This window comes from Setaria italica, chromosome VI, assembly GCF_000263155.2.
Source record: "Setaria italica strain Yugu1 chromosome VI, Setaria_italica_v2.0, whole genome shotgun sequence".
NCBI classification, from domain to species: domain Eukaryota; kingdom Viridiplantae; phylum Streptophyta; class Magnoliopsida; order Poales; family Poaceae; genus Setaria; species Setaria italica.
In genome coordinates this window covers 9,465,652-9,485,673 of record NC_028455.1, presented here as the reverse complement: position 1 = coordinate 9,485,673, position 20,022 = coordinate 9,465,652, and the positions used below count along the sequence as shown (strand labels likewise).

At 43.8% G+C, this 20,022-nt stretch overlaps 1 protein-coding gene across 1 annotated transcript; it reads right to left on the bottom strand.

Annotated features, from left to right (window-relative positions):
• Positions 1-17,342: 17,342 nt before the first annotated feature.
• LOC101779112 ((DL)-glycerol-3-phosphatase 2) lies at positions 17,343-19,443 on the bottom strand. The gene is made up of 6 exons (XM_004973020.2): positions 19,190-19,443; positions 18,865-19,089; positions 18,278-18,338; positions 17,989-18,136; positions 17,804-17,880; positions 17,343-17,731 (listed from the first exon to the last, which is right to left on the bottom strand). Exons 1-6 carry the CDS (start codon positions 19,287-19,289, stop codon positions 17,608-17,610), a joined length of 735 nt encoding a protein of 244 aa, XP_004973077.1. The 5' UTR covers positions 19,290-19,443; the 3' UTR covers positions 17,343-17,607.
• Positions 19,444-20,022: the final 579 nt, after the last annotated feature.

Genomic DNA, 20,022 nt, shown 5'->3' with positions numbered 1-20,022 from the left:
TAGAAAAAATTGGTGGCATCGTAATCTCTCCCTAATTAATAGACTACCGAATACTAGCGACACGCAGCAACAGTTAGTATCTGCAAAACAATCAACCGGTTAACACTACTGCCACCTGTGACTCTTATTTTTATTATTTTAAAATAGAGTCTCAGTGTTTAAAAGGTAATATGTGTTGATTATCCCAACCTACAGCTCTGATACCAGCTGTGGCGGAATCGCCCAACTTAAGCTGGTTTAAGTGCGCCTAATCGCTGTCGGAACAGCAATTATCCGAAACGCACCTAAAACAGCATAAGTCCAGTAGTCCGTCGAGTGTCCCTAGGACTCCTCGAAGGATCCACGATGCGTCTCATAGCCATACATCAGGATAATATCCGCGATGGGATAACATCAACAAATATTACATTTTTAAAGACATAACCAAGGTACGATATATTACAACCATAGTTTGAAACAACTTAATCATGCAGGTCAGTGTGGTTCTAAGAATTTAAAACCAGTTTGGGAGAAAAACAAATATTTAAGTTTCATTCTAGAGTATCATGAGACTCATAAGATACCCTAGGTCTTCGGGGCTTCCTCTTCGGTGAGTCCCTGCTGGCTTTCTGAAAACAACAACAAGGGATCCCCTGAGTACGAAGTACTCAGCAAGTCTTACCCGACTAACCAATATAATAGCTTTCTTTGGAAGTGTATGCTTTAGCTTTTTGGTGTACTTGGCTAATGCAATTTTTGCTGAAAAGCTTACTACAAGTGATACCTTAGTTTTATCTTTTGGTTTAGTTAAGTTATTACCTAACCATTCTAAATGATAGCAGAAGTAAAAGCAACCACAGCTGTTAAGTCATACATTACTTGACAACAGGAGATTTTATATCGCATGAGTTGATACTACGATGCTCAACAGTGATCAAGTGCATTCATAACCGAGAATTGCGGCGATCCGGATCAAATTACATCCTGCAGGAGAGTACCCTGATCACCAGCAATATACGACTGTTCCGGTCGTATCTCACAACCTCTCGATTAGCAAAGTCAATGATTAGGAATACAACTACCCGGACCCAGGGATGCACCCCCACATGGGACCCCACGTCTGGCCTGATCTCCATGTGAGTTTCAGGCTACACCCCTGCCAATCTCCAGCACGTCAAATGCGGGTACGAAGCATTCCTGATCATAGAATTTACTAATCTACTGGGCTTTACTGGTCCCATACCCAGTAAGTGATTAGATGTTATCACTTGATCAGCGGTTAAGACACGGATAGGTCCTTAGCCAGATTAATCTAGCAGACAGAACTACATCTCTAGCTTCTGTCCGTATTCATATTCCAGACTATCCTTCATAAGCAACATGTATGACTTAAGAGTTTTCCTTAAGGTTGGTAAACCAATCATGTAAGCAAATAAGCATTTCTAGACTTGGGTAGTTTCTAAGATTTGAACAAGTGGCAAAGATGTCCTTAAATCAAGGCATGATCATACACAAGAATAGGTTTCATTCAACTCCTAGACTTAGTGCATACAATAAACAAATAACCTATAACTAGTCACATGAAATAACGACTCCAAAATAGATAGGTATAAATGCACCGGGGCTTGCCTGGGATCAACAAGGTTAGTTCTTCGGAAAACTTGTTTATTGAAAGAGGCACTGCGAATGCTGTCCATCTCCAGCTGAAATCCATGAATTCCCACTCCAGGAGTTGTGACGTCTACGATTCAGTATATGCAAGAGTTAGAGATGCAAACTTTTGAATACAAGACTATACAACTTTAGACAATTTATCATGATAAAGTTGCAAGCCAACACACAAAAACCCGAAAAGATTAGCCCACCATTTTTATTTCCTTTACTAAACCTACCTTAGACCTTTTTATTTATTTTTAAAAGCATTATAATAATTTTCTAATCTCAAAAACCTAATTCCTATGAATTAATAATGATTTGTGGATAATAAAGCATTTTTCAAATTTTTATACATTTAATAAAGTTTAAGCATTTATTTAAATACCTTAGATAAAAAGGCATTAAATAAATACCTAAATTTTTATTATTTTTCCTAGGGTTTAAGAATTTTAATGCATAAAGGAAAATAAAACAATCCTAATAAAATTGGTTTCACTAATTTTGGGCACTTCTAGAATTTCCTGTGAATTAATTGGTGAAAACAGCATTTAATCTATTTATCTAATAAAGAAAACCTAAGGTTTAATTAAAACCCCCGGCCCAAACTTCTCTCACCTAACCTGCTTCTACCCACTATCACTTCCACCTAGGGCCCATCTGGTTTCCTATTCTCCTTCTTCTTTTCTTCCTTGACAAGTGGGGCCCACGACCGGCACTTTTCCTTGGGCCGAAACATGGCCCGTCAGCCTTTAACCTTCCACGCGTGGGCCTTCTTGCGCAGCTTCTTTTTGGGCCGGCTTCCCTCTTCTCTCTTCTTTCTCAACCGCGCTCGGCCCACCTTCTCTTTTCTCTTTCCGCTTGACCGGCCTGCTACTCTGGCCCATGGCCGTTCTTTACTCACCGGCCCACTCCCTTTCTTCTCCACTTCCACCTGGGCTGCACGGCCCATTTTCCTTTCAGATCAGCGGACGGCTCACCGGATCTCCCTTCCTCCTTTACACCGCGCGGCTAGCTGGGCCCGCGCCTTCCCCTGGCCCAAGACGTGGCTGGCCCTCTTCTTTCCCTCTCCCACTCCACCTGGGCCTTCCCCACCGAGGCTTGGCCTCCCGGCCCAAGTTCACCAACCGGCCTGCCTCTCCTCTCTTTCTCCTTCCAATCCCCTGGCGCCTCTTCTTCCTCCCTGCGCTAAAACAGGGGTGCACGCCGGCGGGGCAAAACGGGACGGGCCCCGGCCAACGGCGGCTCGCCGGCGGCCGAGAGGGACGGGGTGGCGGCGCCCCAGGTCAGGCGCACCCGCGCCCACTTCCAGCTCGCCGGGAGGTGGCCCGAGCCGGCCCCTCCACGGGCGGCCGCGGCTTGGCCATCGGCCGGCCATGGCGGCGCACGGAGGCGGCACAAGCTATTCCCCTGACTTCCCCAATAGCTCCCACATCCTAGCAGGACGCCCCTAAGCCCGCTAATTGAGAAGAACATTCGGTTCAGGAGCTCACCTTGGGGAGATAGGTGACGGTGGCCGGCGGACAGTAATGACGGCGATTCGAAGCTTGCCGGCAGGGAGACGAGCAACGATTCCAAGCTCCTGTCACTTTACTGTCAACTGAATTTTCGGATTCAGTTTCGACAGTCTTCCAATGTGGTCATTACCCTTCTTTAGCACCAATTTCAGTAGCCCAATTGTATTCCATATAGGTCAACTACTCCCTATTTGTGTTCTACAACTAATAAGGATTCCATTTTGCACCAGAAACCATATAGCCTTTGCACTGGATTTTCTTGAAATTTGCTCCAAACATCACTAGTTAACACTGTTTTCAGACTTAGATTTTATGCAGCTTCGAGAGTTGGCCGAAATAGCTAGAGTGCTGACTTTGAGTTCTGATTTAAATTTGATTCTTTCGCTATCTCTGAGCAACAACACCTTATTAAACATGTCCAAGGATCATACTTCACCACTGTCTAGTTGCCTTTGCTCACTTACTTGAAAAATTGGGCAGAATTCGGTTTCAAACATAGATACTCGTCATATTTTCCAGACTTAGAGTTATTTCAACGAGGAGCTCGAATCCTGCTCAATTGCTGACTTTTGGCTCAAATTTAAATTCAAACCTTCCACTATATCTGGACAACAACTATTCATTTACCTTCTCCACAGTCCATATTACACTAATGTCCAAAAACATCTACTCACTTTTAAGGAAATTTCTTCAGAAATTGGTTCTAAAGTCATGTACTCAATACTATTTCCAGACTTAGCAAAAAATTCAGCAAAGCTGCCGATGGTGACAAAGTGCCAACTTTAGGCCTCCATTTGAAATGGTTCCCTCTGTTATTCCTGATCCACAACACCCAAATTTAGGAGTTCAAAGTTTATACTTCAACATGGTATAGTTGCCCTGATTTACTTATTTGAGAAATTCATCGGAATTCACTTTCCAAAATGGACTCTGAGCTGTTTTGCTGATTTCTTGTTTTCGGACGGTAAATAGTAAACGTTGCTTTTCATTTCCTTCTCTGATTTCCTTTGAGTGTTTAGGATCAAATATTATTCCAAATTTTTGACCCTTAAGTTCTAATCATCTTTATACTTCCACTCTATATTTTCGCCGAATTTTTCTGAATTTCAAATCCAAAATTCAAATTTCGGCCAAATTTGACCCGAATTTGATTTTCGGTCAATTCCTTTTTCTTTTCTTCTCGAATTGCTTTCAATTTTTCAAAGTCACTTTGATGACTAAAAATGGCGGGTGTTACAGCCCCTCCCCCTTAACAGAATCTCATCCCGAGATTCCCGGGGTTAAATCCTCGGTTTTTGAGAATGGAAAGGAAACTGCCTCAGGTTAGCTATTTCTTCTTTTTCTGTACAAGGATAGTGCGGGTGGTGGCTCTTTATTCATCTGTTCCTGATGGTCCCAATTAATTCTGGATATTTAGACTCTAGGTTTTTAGTCTGTTCCAAGTAGCTTTATCTGGAGCACGATTCTCTCAGGGCACCTTGTAAAATTTGATACTCTTAGTTCGAGTATTGTTGGTCTTCCGATCCAAAATTTTCTTACGGACCAATATATCTCGGAACTAATTTTCCTTTGACTTCAATTCGGTGTACTCCTTTCATCGGGGATACTCCGAAATGTACAAAGTCGCAAAATAAAATTCCAAAGATCCTCTTTTTGTATCCGAATAACCTTTCTGTCAGGACTAAGCTATTTCAAGGTTCGTACAATTCTTCTGAACTTTTTCCTCAACTTTAATTGACTAGATCTAGTTCTAAAGGTACTCTTTTTCTTGATTCTGACCAAATTAAAAGCGACCATTCTTCCCATTTTTGCTAGAAGTAAACATTCATCCCACTTCTTCGAGAAGGTGAGAATACAGGTTCGAAGCATATCTTTTTCTGTCTAACCAGACATCCTTTGCTCTTAATAAGGGTAGTTCCCATTATCTCATGCATTTATTCCTAGAATCCCATCTCCATAGAACCTGTTCACCATGGTGATCTCCATCTCCATGTTCCATGTGCGCCATCCTCCTGGTGATGAGTCCTCCAAGAACTAGAGCATGCTATTACGCGTAATAGCTAGTAAAGAATCTAGTAATGAAGATTACACAGTTGCTTGGATCATCACAGGTTGGTACGCAGACCATTAAATACAATAAAGTGACAACACATATGGCTCCTGCCGTGTTGCCGTACGCGTGACACGCAGGTCACGAATGAGTTACACACATGCATCACATACACAAGGGGGCCATACTGATCACAAAATACATACATACATCCTGCAAAACAGAGTTAGGCGTCCTAACGTTCCAAACTTCGGAGGCCCGAAACTCCATCTTCCAAGCCGAATTTGGCAAATCTAATTTCGCCGAAAACGGTGAAGCGGTTGAATTTCATGTGTAACTTTTTCTGTAGATCAATTTTCGTATAGAAATCGCCCCGATCCGAGATCGTACCGAAAAGTTACGGCTGATTTACCGAAGCATGCGCATACGGCAAAATCCCGACCCCGGCAGTAGATCCCATCTACTATAGCACATCTAATGCGCCTGGCGTATGACCCTGGATCTCGATTCGACCAATCATATTGATCTTCCCTCACTGCAACTGGATTTACGTGTATCACTTAACTCCGATGGCGGAAACCGACCGGTAGGAGTATGTCGTTACACTACCATTGCAGCAAGGGCACGAAATCAGGACATAGATCAAACAGAGAACTCGCATATCTCCATATGCACACATCCCGAATCCAAAACTAAGCAGCTACGGCTCTGATACCACTGTTGGGATACGAGGTAGGCTACACTAGCGAAAATCAAAATTTCTACCGCGCATAACCAGGAAGAACTGCCGTATAAGGATCACGGGATTACCACTCGACGCACTACTGGTGCGGAAGATGTAGATATGCGTCGATGCAGTGAAGACGATCACGTAGTCGTACGTAGTCGAACAACGTAGTCGTACGTAGTCGATCACGTCCAGCAGCTCCTCAGCAGCTCGTCCACGTGCACAGCAAGATCGCCTCCGGTGCCGCGGCTCGTCGTCGGCTCGTCGGCGGCTCGTCGATGGCTCGTCCAAGTGCTGCAGGCGCAACACCTCCAAGGTATCCACACGTGCAGGGAGGAAGCGTCGCAAGCCGGATTGCTAGATCCACGAGTTGCAATAGGCGAGGGCGTGGGAGACACGGCAGAAGTGTTTCGCCAAAAAGGTGTAAACCCTAGGGCGCCCCCACCCCTCTATTTATAGAGGTTCCTGATGGGCCTCTGGATCCGAGGCCCATTAGTACTCCTAAACCTAATCCAACTCGGATCAGATCCGAATTGGGCTTCCAGCCCCTTAAGTGTGTGTCCCTATGGGTTCGGATACGTATAGACATGGCCCGAGTACTCTTACTCGGCCCAATAGTCGGTAGCGGCCTCTAGCAAGACGTGCCAACTCCTATACGCATACGAAGATCATATCAGACGAACCATCACAACATAATATACATGCTATTCCCTTTGCCTCACGATATTTGGTCTAGCTTCAAGCCGACTGCTCTTTCTCGATCCTGTGATTCGGAATCCCTTTGTAGGTTAACTCTTAACCGTACGTAGCATGGCCATGCATTTTCTGATCCGATCACTCGAGGGGCCCAGAGATATCACTCTCAATCAGAGAGGGGCAAATCCCATCTTGATTGACCATGTCTCATAGCATGCTTCTTGACAAACCCGAAAGCTACCTTTATAACTACCCTGTTACGGCGTAGCGTTTGATAGCCCCTAAGTAGGTCAATCCACATCTAGAATACATGCGACAATCTCAGGTCTAAGGACAAAGCGTATATGTTGTTTAAAGAGAGAACTACTTCTCGTGTTGGGTCAGTCCTAACACATGTCTCCACATGTGTCCACATTATTAGTTCAACATCTCCATGTCCATGACTTGTGAAACATAGTCATCAACTAATACATGTGCTAGTCTAATATTCATGTGTGTCCTCACATGAACTCCGACTAGGGACAACTTTAGAATAACCATACAAGTAAAGAGTTTCACATACAATTCACATAATTGCAAATCAATTCAAGTAGCCTTTAATGGATATTCAATGACCACAATATACAAATCATGGATACAAATGGAATATCATCATCTCTATGATTGCCTCTAGGGCATACCTCCAACAGTTGAAGTTATTACCAATCCTCGGGCTGGACCAGATAATGGTATCTCTGACGAATAAGATGAGTCGGAGTCGATGTCTTCGTCATGCCCGAGTTCAAATCAGTTCGAGTAAGAAAGCCTTGGTGAACTTTGGTTGCGTTGCGGAGTCCATGCGGGAACCGCTTTCAAGTTGAAACCGACTTGGACACTGGCTAGGACCGACTAGTCCGTGGCGAAGTCGAATCCGACGCGTACTCGAACTCGGACTCGTCAATTTTGAAATCTTGGTTTTTTCTGATCAGATCTTCTGGTTTCTTCTCCTGAGCGTCGATGATCTGGCACCGGAATGAACCCGAGCCATCGGCGATGCAAAGCCAGGATCCGAAAATGAAGGTGGCGCCGGCTTCGATGAGAAAAACAGGTCTGATGATGACCTTTGCCATTGAGTTCGCACTGAGAAACTCGACGAGTTCCCCTACCTGGCACGCCAACTGTCGGTGTTTTAGACCGGCAACCCGCCTAGGGGTACCCTAGGAGGTCTTTTGTGCGGTAAGGATCGTCGAGAATCAAGGAATCAATGGTGATGCAACGAACACGATTTAGACAGGTTCGGGCCGCCAGATCGCGTAATACCCTACGTCCTGTGTGTTGGTTTGTATTGATGAACTGGAGTTGTTTTTTGAGGGGGTCCTTGCCCGCCCTTATATACACGGGAGGGCAGGGTTACAAGTCTTGAGTCCTAGTCGGGTACTATTACAGAGTTCTACTCGGTAAGGCCCGAGTAGTTTTCCATAAACATACTTGACTAGTCCGAGTGGGATACGCCTATCCCTTGTTCTGATCGTGTCCGAGTACGCCCCGGAGTGGGCTGTCCAAGGTCTACTCGTGGGCTTGGGGTGCATGCCCAACAACCGGTGTTCGACAATGGATTGATCTAGACCAGGCATTTCATGATACTCCCAAGCGAAGCAATCTTTAAACTCTATTAACAAATCTATTAACTTATGCTTGTACTCGGGGTCTAACTTAGCACTGATATACGTCGGCCTTGGCTTGCTACCATCTCCAAGGTCTACCATCTCTAATGAATCGACCGATGTAAACCCGTGCCCAAGTTTTCCATCTCCTCGAATGAACTGATCCATTTAAGACGATTCTCCTGAGCTAACTGCTTGGATCGGCTGTAGACCGAAATCGGACACCTTCAAGAAATTGGTGTCCCAGGCCCTGCCAGATATGCATCTGACGTGTCCGTAACTCCATTGTTGCGCATCGGCTACGGCAACACTGTAGGCGGAGTCGGCGGTGACTACTTCAATGGTGTCGCCGATCCACTGGATGAGGCATTGGTGCATTGTAGATGGGATGCAATAGTTCGTGTGGATCCAATCTCGCCCGAGTAACATATTATAGGATCCTTTACCATTAATGACAAAGAAAGTGGTGGGTAGGGCCTTACTGCCGATGGTGAGGTCAACGCAGAGTGCCCCCCGGGCCGGAGATATGTTGCCTTCGAAATCCTTAAGCATCATATCCGTCTTGATTAAGTCTTCTTTCCCTTTGCCCAGTTTGTGGAACATAGCATATGGCATGATGTTCACAGCAGCGCCTCCATCCACCAACATCTTAGTGACTAGTCGTCCGTTGACCTGCCCTATGAGGAAGAGAGCCTTAAGATGCTGGCGTTTCTCATCCTCAGGTTTTTCAAAAGTGATGGTCATTGGATCCAAAGCCAATCGTGCCCTCTGCTCCTCTATTTCTGCTGTATTATCGCGGTCGACAGGAGTCATGAACTCCATCGGCAAGGTAAACACCATGTTGACGTCGACAGCCGATTCCTGATCGTCTTCATTGGCTTTTCTTCTGGGGCGCCAGACTTGAGATTTGACTCCTCTCTTGTCCACCGCTTGCCTTTGTTCCTCTTCTTGCTGTTCCCATTGGTGTAAGTGCTGAACCCTTCTCTTCTGGGATTTAGTTAGTCCATCTGGGCACCATTTGGGGTTTACTGGCTTACTCGGCTGCTTAGCGCGTTCCCAGCCCAGTTCCCGTCCTAGCGGGTTCTCATCAGAGGCTCTTGCATCGGTCATCTCTCCCAGCCGATCATGTGCGCTGGTTCTGCCCCCCAACCGATTACACTGGTCTACTCTGCCCCCTAGCCGATCACGCACTGAAACACGCCAATCTTCTTGCTCAAGCCTGTTTCTACTGATCAGCTCTCGTCCTCGATCTTCAGAGCGTGATCTCTTGAACGGATGGCTGCTGCGATACTGACTATTGCATTCAGGGTAGTTATCAGCCGACGGTAATCTGAGATTATTCTCCCAACAGTGGATGAAGAACGAACACCTCCAATGATCTTGTGTCGGCACATCATCTCTTCACGGCACCTCGTGTCCTCCTGTTGCCTCTGGTACTTGTCGAGTAGATCCCGAGACGTGACAGGCCGACGTGGCCTCTCCGAGCTTTCACCTTCCGTTTCTACCCAGCCTTTTCCTTTAATATCTTCAGCCAAGGTTTGATTTATGGGGTCTACCACACCGCTTCTTCTGGCCAATTCTGATGTAAGCACCTTGGTATGAAGTGCATTCTTCCCGCTGACGTCGACCATGTTGGCTGCAAAAGCGTGTTGGTCGATCTTCATCAGCTTTGCTAGCCTTGCGGGGACTTCGAATTTAAGTCTCCCTTGCTCAATGCCTGACTGTATCTCTTGACGGAAGATCTTGCACTCATTGGTGTCGTGGGACATGGCATTGTGCCACTTGCAGTACTTCATCTTCTTTAGCTGCTCGGCCGACGGAATTGTATGATACGGTGAAAGCTTGATTTGTCCTTCCTGTAGCAGTAAGTCGGAGATCTTATCGGCCTTAGATGTATCGAAGCCGAATGTTTCCAGTTCCTTTTTACCGAACGGGCATGAGATTAGCTTTTTCCCTTTGACCCATTCTGCCAGGCTGACTTCAGCCTCTTCTTCTGACTTGGACCCTTCCACGTATGCCACCTTTTTATGGAAATTTCTTCGTTGGTCAAAGGGGCACACCTCCTGGATGGACAGTCGGTGAACAATTTAGCTCAAACTTTTGAACTCCTAGGAAACGTATTTCTCTTTGATGTGCAGTAGGAGTCCCTGGAAGGCGGTGTCGGCCAACTGGGCGTCGGTCAAGACCAGGTTGTAGCACTTGTTCCTAACCTCGCTAAACCTCTGTATGTAGCTAGCCACCGACTCGTCGCTTCTATATTTGAGGCCAGTCAAATCTGAAAGCTTCTTCTTGTGGACCCCCGCAAAGAAGTATTTGTGGAATTATTTTTCCAGATCGGCCCAAATGACTATGGAGTTAGGTGGCAATGTCGTAAACCATTGAAAGGCCGAACCGGACAGGGACGATGAGAACAAACGTACCCTTAGAGCGTCTTGTGCAGCAGCTTCTCCACACTGGATGATGAATCTGTTAACGTGCTCCACCGTGGATGTGTCATCTTGGCCCGAGAACTTGGTGAAGTCGGGCACTTTGTACCGATGAGGGAACGAAAACAGATCATAAGCAGGTGGGTACGATGTCTTGTACGTATAAGTCTGCACTCTTGGCTTTAATCCAAACTGATCCTATATTATATCAGTTATTCTTGCGATCCAGTCCACCTGCTGTTGATGCTACTATTGCTGATGTGTAATCGGTATGTGTTGTTGAACTTGCGGCACCGTGATTGGATGATAAATTGGAGCGTGATGTAGATCTTGCGGTTGGACGGTCGGCTGAGGGGCCGATGGCTGCTGACGAGTGGGATCAACCGCCTCATCGTACAGTAATATTAGCGCCGCAGTTCTGAGGGGATCTGGAGCGCTTGCCCCCCTGCCGATTTCCGGGGTAGTCTGCTGGTATTGCGGGGCTGTCGGCCGAGAGGCCGATGGAAATGAAGCCTATACCGGAGATTTTCCGTAACTAGTGGACGGATCCAGATTGGCAGGTATTCCCGCCGTTCCCACTGCGCCGATGTTGCAAACGGCAGTTGCGCGGAGGGACCCGGTGTAGGGTAGAACGGCACTTGCGATTGATAGGGTGTTGCACCATTATATCCTAGGGGTATTGTAATGTTGTACCCCTCCTCTGCATCTGTATCGGCTGAGGAGCCGAGTGAGACATATTTGGCGCCACCGAGAAGCCTCTGACCAATGCGATGATGGGAGGGGCACAAGCTAGCCCCTGACACCCCTGGGCCACGCCATTGGCCATGGAGCTGATGACGGCGTTGTATATTGTGTGAGTCATCACCTTGGACTGATCACTCATAGCCTGATAAACAGACTGCTGGATCATCTCAGACATCTTTCCTGAATCTTCAGCGATGGTGATCTGGCGAAAAGTTGGAAGAGCAGTCTTTCTAACGGGCTCCGCGCTTCTGGTATGACTGTAGGATTGTAGGCATGCCTTCTTGTAGTCCTCCATAGCCTTTGCCAAATTATCCCTATGGTTGTCCTTGAGGTCTGCCTCAGTGACTTCAATAATGTTATCTTCTGAGATCTCAACAACCTTCGACATGTTGTATCTAGCTTCTTGTCCCACCAGGCGTGCTAAAAGTGTGTTGACGCTAAAAATCAGCCGATGACTCTTGGTGTCGGACACACGACCCGGGAGAATCTACTTAACTCCTGTTCAGGTTATCGCCCTGGTGCGGTTCGCACGGCATGCCAGTCAATCTGACCTGTTGATTGGCAAGAAAAGAAAAGCGTTAAATTCTAAGGTTTCGATCGGCTAGAGTTCCGATCTATTTCGAAGGGTATATCAGCAAATCGACTGAATTACTGTAGAGATGACCGGCTATGAAACAGCCGATGATCACGTAGCAATTGTAAAAGAAACTACTAGAGTGACTTAAACAATACTACAAAGACAACAGTCGGAACAAATCTAATCGGCTATTATGATGATAAATAAAAATATTGATAAAGCCGACAGATCGTGTCTCAAGCTGGATAACTAGTGATAAAAACTAAAATAACAGCTAAAAACTATAATTCTAGTAAATATCGATAACTGGTGAATAAATCTAAACGAAACAACAGCGATGCGCCCGAAGTTAAAGTTTAGATATTACTCGATATGCGGAACTTACAAATTGGCCGGAGGTCGTGTTGATGCAGTCCTGCCAACTCGTACGAACTCGTGAAAAGAAAAGGATTTGGCGAAGTCACCGACTTGAAAGTAAAGTACGTGGAAAAAGTAAATCTACATTGTTGATTGATGTGTTGTTTTACAAGCCTTACGAGGCACCTATTTATACCCTGTTACAACTGATTTCCTAACCGACTAGGATTTTTATCTCTAATTTAAAAATAATAAATATTTACACATAGACGCAACCCGCGTTAGAGTTGGTTACTATTTCCCTATAGGCCAATCTTCATCTTCATATGGTCACCGTCTTGGCCCATTTTGGGCCCATATCGGCCAAACTGCTCTGGCCCCCCAATCGGGCCGTCTTTATCGACTCCTTCGGCGAATCGGCCGAAACACTGTAGCTCTATCGGCCGATTCCCTCGGCAGCAGCTTCTCGCTTATCCGCATCGGCTACTTTTCTCTTCTTGACGCTGTCCCTAACACGTGTCAAAAACTGGCGTCAACAATAAACCAGCAGGATCATTCACTTTATGCCCTCTAGGCCTCTAATCATGCATTTCTGTCCTTTCATCACGACTTTTGTTGCCAACTCTGTTTTGAAAGGATGAACAACAACTCTCAAAACCAAAACCTGGGCATCATGTTTCCATTTGTTCTTTTATCAATATATATCATACTTGACTGTCTAATTGTACTTTTTTTTTGTGCCATGGATTCTGTTAGGAAATTAGATGGAAATAAATTTGTGTAGTACAGTTGCATTGCATTCATCCATTCTTTGCTATCAGAATACACATTCCAGTACATGATGCAATTCTCAGTTAGCCACTAACCATACAGAAAACAAGATCACACTACCCACATGATTGCGACTTGTAACTTCACCAAGGACTGTATTCTTATCAAGACATACTGACTGGCCTTCACCAGTACTGTAAACAGTTGCTAAAGTACCTTGTGATCAAGCCAGAGACATCCGACAAGTTACTAGATTAACTGCTTTGTCCTGCCATTCCTGGGATGATCTGTGGCTGTCGCTGCATACATGTCACGAACCAGCAGGCCGACTTGCCCTGTTCTTGAGCCGGGTTCCAATTTGAACCGTGTGGTATGCATTGAATCGGACTTCTCCAGTGTGCGACTCCAATCTCAAGTCAGTAGCTGACGGCGTTTCCTACACGAGGAGATGAAAGAGATGCTGTGGCTTTTGCCAGAGGTCCGCATCGAGAAGATCAGAAGAGTGTGCGAGCTTGCACTATGCACTGTTGCATTACATCGTTTGCCTTTTGCTCGCATACTTATTAGGCATACAGCATTGAGATATGAGAAAGAGATTCTTAATACTAAATAAATACTACTATGAGCAAGAACATGGAATGTTACCTCGCGGCAGCGCTTACACTTTGTACGAAAGCCAAATTTGACTAGTAACTGCCCCTCAAGCATTCAGTTTCTGCAACTCTGTCTCGCTCTGATCATCCTCAACATGAAATACAAGAAGCGTGTACAATCACTGAATTACATAACATCCTACCCACAGTTAGCCGACAGCATCCAGATAGCAGGAAGAAAAGTCTCAGCTCTCTGTTCATGTTTGTGCCATGGCACCTCCTGAAGGAGCAAGACCGCCGCCACTTCGATCACCATACAGACTCGGCCCAAGACTCTGAGAGTATTGGTAGTTCTCTTTGTGAAGTTCAAAATCTTTTACATTTATTTGCAGTGATGTTCTGACTTGCGTGTACATGCATTTCCACTCGGTTGCTAAACCTGCCCAAGATGATGACGCTGGTGCATACTAATGAGGATTGATCAACCACATGAGGAATACAGACATGGCCCGATTGCGCATAGTAAATTAGGAATGAGACAAGCCAATATTGTTTTAATATCAAATAGTTAGCAACAGTAATCGCTTCCTCGCTGCTATATGTGAGAGCATGTTTGGATTACAAAGATCAGAAAACAAAGCACCTGATCATTCCACAACACAATGAAAATTGAACAACTACTCTTCTGGTTGGGCACCACCAGTTGTTCCAAATCCTGTTGTGCATCATCCCAATGTCTCGCCTCTATTTCTACACATTCTATAGATACGACTTCATGTTGGATTGTTTTACTCCAATACCTCACAAGAATCCTTCAACAAAAAAATATATCATAATACTCCATATCTTCTTTGACACTTGGGGGAAGAAAATTGAGGTTATTGATCGAGCCTGAAGATACATAAGACATCTGGTACCCCTACTTACCTACAATATTTATAATGGCTATTCAATTAGAACGTATAGCACATTAGTTTTTGCACTGTAGTCATGCACTTGGATCCTTCCTTCATGAGTTATTCTTCTAACTCTGTAGTGCGGTGACGAATTAAGTAAAGTTATTTCGGAAGACAGATAGAAGCACATCTTCAGTATATATACCTGACTTATCCTCATGAGTTCTATTTCCAGCTCTGTTTGCAAGGATTAAGGACAACATTCAAAAGGAAAAGAGAACTGCGCATCAACTTGCGTGCTGAGTTCACAGATGTTCACTCAGCTCAGTTTTTGCTTTACTAGACACCTTTAATTTAGGCAATATTAATTATTTGATGTTGCGATGTGGTACAGTTATTTGAGCGATTTTTTATGACTTGCCTAGTATATTTATAAAATAATATCTTAAATATGCATATATGATTAACCCATCACCGATAAAAAAGCTGTTGCGATTATATTTGGTTAATGATCAATTAGCCTTATAATCACATCATTAGCGGTTGCTAATGACGGAGGGACACATCCCTTTGGGTGTTCCTCATAATGTTGTGTTCCTACCCTTGGACATATATGTATACATGTGTAAACACTTTTTGAGATCAATACAACAGACAATGTTTCCACTTCTCATTGTCTCTCCGGAGTACATTTACTGTTAACAAAAGCCACATTTTCAATGGACCTTATGCATCGTAGTAAACTCAGAAATAAGATTCTTTTTTTTTCTTAATTACAATTTTAGGTTTCCCTATACAAATAGATAACACGAAGAGAAAATGCTTCATAACTCTGTAAAGGAGTTTTTCTATAAAAAAATACTTTTCAAGCTTGCTTGACCCATGATATGAAGGCTTGAACCTAAGCATCAGCGAGCTGCCCACCTGGCTCAGCTCTATCACCTATTTATCAGTAAGAGGTTTCTCTCTAGGTAGCTGCAGAACAAGGATTGTGACCTTACTCACAGAGGCTATTCAACTGACACCAAAGGTCTTTCCATGCATTGTGAATAGAACCTCTGCACAGTTTACAAAAAAAAAAATCGAAGAACTAGTTTGAGAATTGAAGTGTGGCTAATTCATTAATTGTCGCGAATTTCATACTGCTGTTACACTTTGGACACTTGTTCCCTAAATCTTCTTCACTCGATTGCTGTGTTTTGTCAACACTTTCCACTTCGTGTTGCGTTCTCCAGTAGGTCGTGAGGCCATGGATGAAGAGGTGCTATCACTTAGCACCCAACTAGTTTCCAGGCCATTTGTAACCCTCGCAAAATTGTCCCCCTTGTGCTATCCATAGAGAAGTATGATATTTTTTTGTTTCACCCTAATACCTCATGATAATCACCTAGGTTTTTCATGTTGTAGTCTATATATACTAACCAGACATAAAGTTGAGGTACAGAATAGGATTTATATTATCATGAAGCATTACTATTATATAATGACAATTGAGAAATGTCCCTAATTGAGCACACTTCATATATAGATTTGATTATTGCATGACTGCAATTGAATAGCACCAACTTATCCCTGCAGTTTGGCACATCTAGCTTTGCTCTGCAGTCATGCACGCTTCATGAACTTCCAATATTTAATGATGATTTCTTTTATACCCAACTCTGATTTAATAACGCATGTTTGAACCGTGGTCATGCAGAGAGTAACTGCCAAAACAAAAAGTCAAGTTGAGGTGAAGCATTAATTCCAATATACATGTGAGAAAAATTAAACCATGGTATTTGTGTAACGGTGATGCTTTGTTCGCCGTCATATTAGATTGCAGATGGGCCTACATGTATTTGTGTGGGCTGGACTGGTGAGAGGATGCTGGAATGGCTAAGTACACATGTGTGTTATTACCTGCTACATACTGATTTTTTTGCCAAAAAAATTAGGTATTCCTAGGAATCAACAAATCAGTAAAAAACATTAAAATTTATTGGCCTTCGTAAATACTCTCCTATTAAGAACCTATGTTAAAATGTTAGAATTAGTCATATTTTTAGATTTATTTTGAAATATTGTTTTAGATTTATTTAGAAATATTAGAATATTTTATAGAATTTTGAACTCAATTCATAATTCACATTTATGAAAAAATATAGGAAACTCTACCCCATCTACCCTTTTAGGGTAAAACTCATCTTGGGCTTAATCAAATTGGAGTTGCAGGTCATGCGTAATGGATATCCAATTGGACAATTTGAATCATATATCTAACCTAAATATTCAAATATCCAATAGAACATCCGATATTCCACGGATTGGCTTTCTTATATTTGGATCCAATATCCAAGAAAATATATATCCAGTTATCCGAAAATGAGTTGCGCATCACTCTCTGAGCCTCTTTGGATAGTCGGGCGGTCTGGACATATCCATACCGTTTACACCCCTATTTTAATGTTTACTAAGCCAATCTAGGAATCTTGATAGGCATCTTACTCAAAATGAGCATTTCTCGTCTTAGACAACCTATGTTATTTTACTATGATGGCAGACAGCAACATAAGGCATGAAAGTGTTTTTCTCATTAATAAACAAAGTGATGGAAGGTAGAATTACGCTACGTATAAGATTCTCTCATTTGAAAATAATGGTAAAACTTCATGTTAAAAGCAGATATTGATAGGAAACATTCTACTGAATGAGTATGTAGTCTATGCAGTCACAAAACAGGAACCAGCTAGAATGCTCGAAGTGTTCTCACTAGTTCTAACACGAGTCTGAGTTTTCTATAAATAAAAATGTATATGAATGATGACTTTGAAAAATACTGTACCCTGCAGAAGCAGCAACAAATCTCCAGTAAAGCCTACCTATGCTACTGTTACTCTGAGTTTTCCTTTTCCCTTTGGAATCTTCGTAAAGATGAATTTTAGGATGCCCACCACATGTATCACAGATCTCATATGAAAATTATTAATGATTAGATTCTAATCCTTAAACAGTGGCAAGCCCCATGAGCTAGGATTGAAATCCAGTAGTGAACTGAGAACTTGGTCAGCTTCTTTGTGATGTGAAACATCCAACCTTGCATCTGGAACCATCACTACATGCCTGCAAAAAGAATAAAATGTAAGTCTGCCATCAAAAGGTGCAGAATATGCATGACAAGAAACAAAGACTTACATTCCAGCAGTTTTTGCTGCTGCAACACCCAATGGTGCATCTTCAAAAACCAAGCAATTATTGGGTTCTACATCACACTGACAGAGGACAATGCAATTGCATCAGGGCTTAAAGACATTCACTTGATGGAACATCCAGTTGGAACAATGAAATTATAGTTTTTTCAGTTCGGTTAACTTGTATACCTCAAATCTCCTCATGGCAGCCAGGAAAATATCTGGAGATGGCTTGCCAGCCTTCACATCTGGATCATCCCCCGTGACAATATGATGCATCAGGGAGAATATTTCCTGGTGGTTTTGTGTCTTTAGTGCAAAGTGATGTTTATGGGTTCTGTTAGCCAGAGTAAACAAAAGATCATTCATGGAATTCTTCTAATTCTAGTTCATATAAGTAATAAGTTTATGAGCGTTCTAGAATGGCGACTGTACAAGACGAAGCTAAAAAATAGATCATAACATGTCAAGAAATTACCCTGTTGCAACAGCTAGTGGTATCCCATTAGCATGGAGATGATGGATCAGGCGTACTACACCTGCAATAAACATCTCACACATCAAGCAGCATATGCAAAACCATGTATACATATCTTATTCGGAATGCTTAATTAGAGACATTGTTACATTTTGAACTAACAACACAAAGCAGCTAAAAGAAGACACTTAAAGTTTTATAGTAATAAATTAGTGTGAACATATCAATTTTTACTTTATTGGAGAAATTGTAATAAGCCTTGTCCAAAATCCGCTGCGCACTAAAAAACGAGTAGGACATTTCCATAAAGGAAATGCTGTTGTATGGTTTTGTCACAAGAGGAAAAAATGAAAAGTAGCTCCAGGACATTAGAGGATGGTATGCACACAGCAAAATTGAATTTTTCTTCTTTACCCTGCACTAGTTGATGTTTGTTCTTCTTTTCGATGTCACTTTTATAGGACAAATTTGCAGGCCAAGCAAATTACAATGACAGAGTACTCCTACGGTCATGTAACCATACCAAATTGGTAATGTATAAGTTGTCCCAGCAGACACAGACAAGTTTGAGAGATAATCTTCGTCACCTGGCATGGCAACGCAGGTGGGCAAGAGCTCCTTGAGCATGATCTCGCGCTCCTCGAGGAACTGCTCCGTTGTGAGCAGGCCGGTGAGGCCGCACTCCTCGAACAAGATGCGCGTGGACTCGGCGGTCGTCTTGCCCATCATCTTCGCCTTGACGGACCAGTCGAACACCTTGCCGTACCTCGCCAGGATCTTCTCCTGCACCGCCGTGTAGAAACCCTCCGTGTCTGCATCGGAGAATTCATCATGAGAATGGGAGAAGAACACTAGCGAGGACCCATCTGGTGACAAAGAAACAGGCGAGGGAAGCAAACGAGGAAAAGATACCGAGGAGGAGGCCGTCCATGTCGAAGATGACGTGCGAGATTGCGGCCCTGGGAGGCGGCGCCGCCGCGGGAGTAGCGTCGGCGGCGTCCTCGGATGGCATTGGCGCGCGGTGTGAGGCGGGAGAGATCTGAGTGTGGTGGTGGTGGTGGTGGTCGTGGGGATCTCGTCTGGTTATTGGTCTGCTGCTGCGAATCTCCGGCTGACGGCGACGTTTCAAATAATCAAACTGGGGTTACATCAGCAGAAGTTGCATGCTGGGCTGTGCGGGCCGAGTTGGAGTTTGGGCCCAAATAGGCCCTAAATCTCGGCCTCAGTTCTGGATCGGGATGGACTGACTGCCAAGGAGAGCCGCCAAATTCCCGTAATGAAAAAGAGAGCCCAATCAGCCTTAGGAAACTCTATGATGATTTCCTTAGGGGGTGTTTGGATACCAAGGGCTAAACTTTAGCCCTGTCACGTCGGATGTTCGGATGCTAATTAGGAGGATTAAACATGAGCTAATTACAAAACTAATAGCAGAACCCCTAGGCTAAATCACGAGACGAATCTATTAAGCCTAATTAATCCATCATTAGCGAATGGTTACTGTAGCACCACATTGTCAAATCATGGACTAATTAGGCTTAATAGATTCGTCTCACGATTTAGCCTAGGGGTTGTGCAATTAGTTTTGTAATTAAACTACGTTTAATACTCCTAATTAGTGTCCAAACATACGATGTGACAGGGGCTAAAATTTAGCCCCTGTCTTCCAAACACCCCATTATAAGGAAACATGATACATGGTTCTGTTTGGCATGGCTCCACTTCACAACTCCAGCTACTCCATCAAA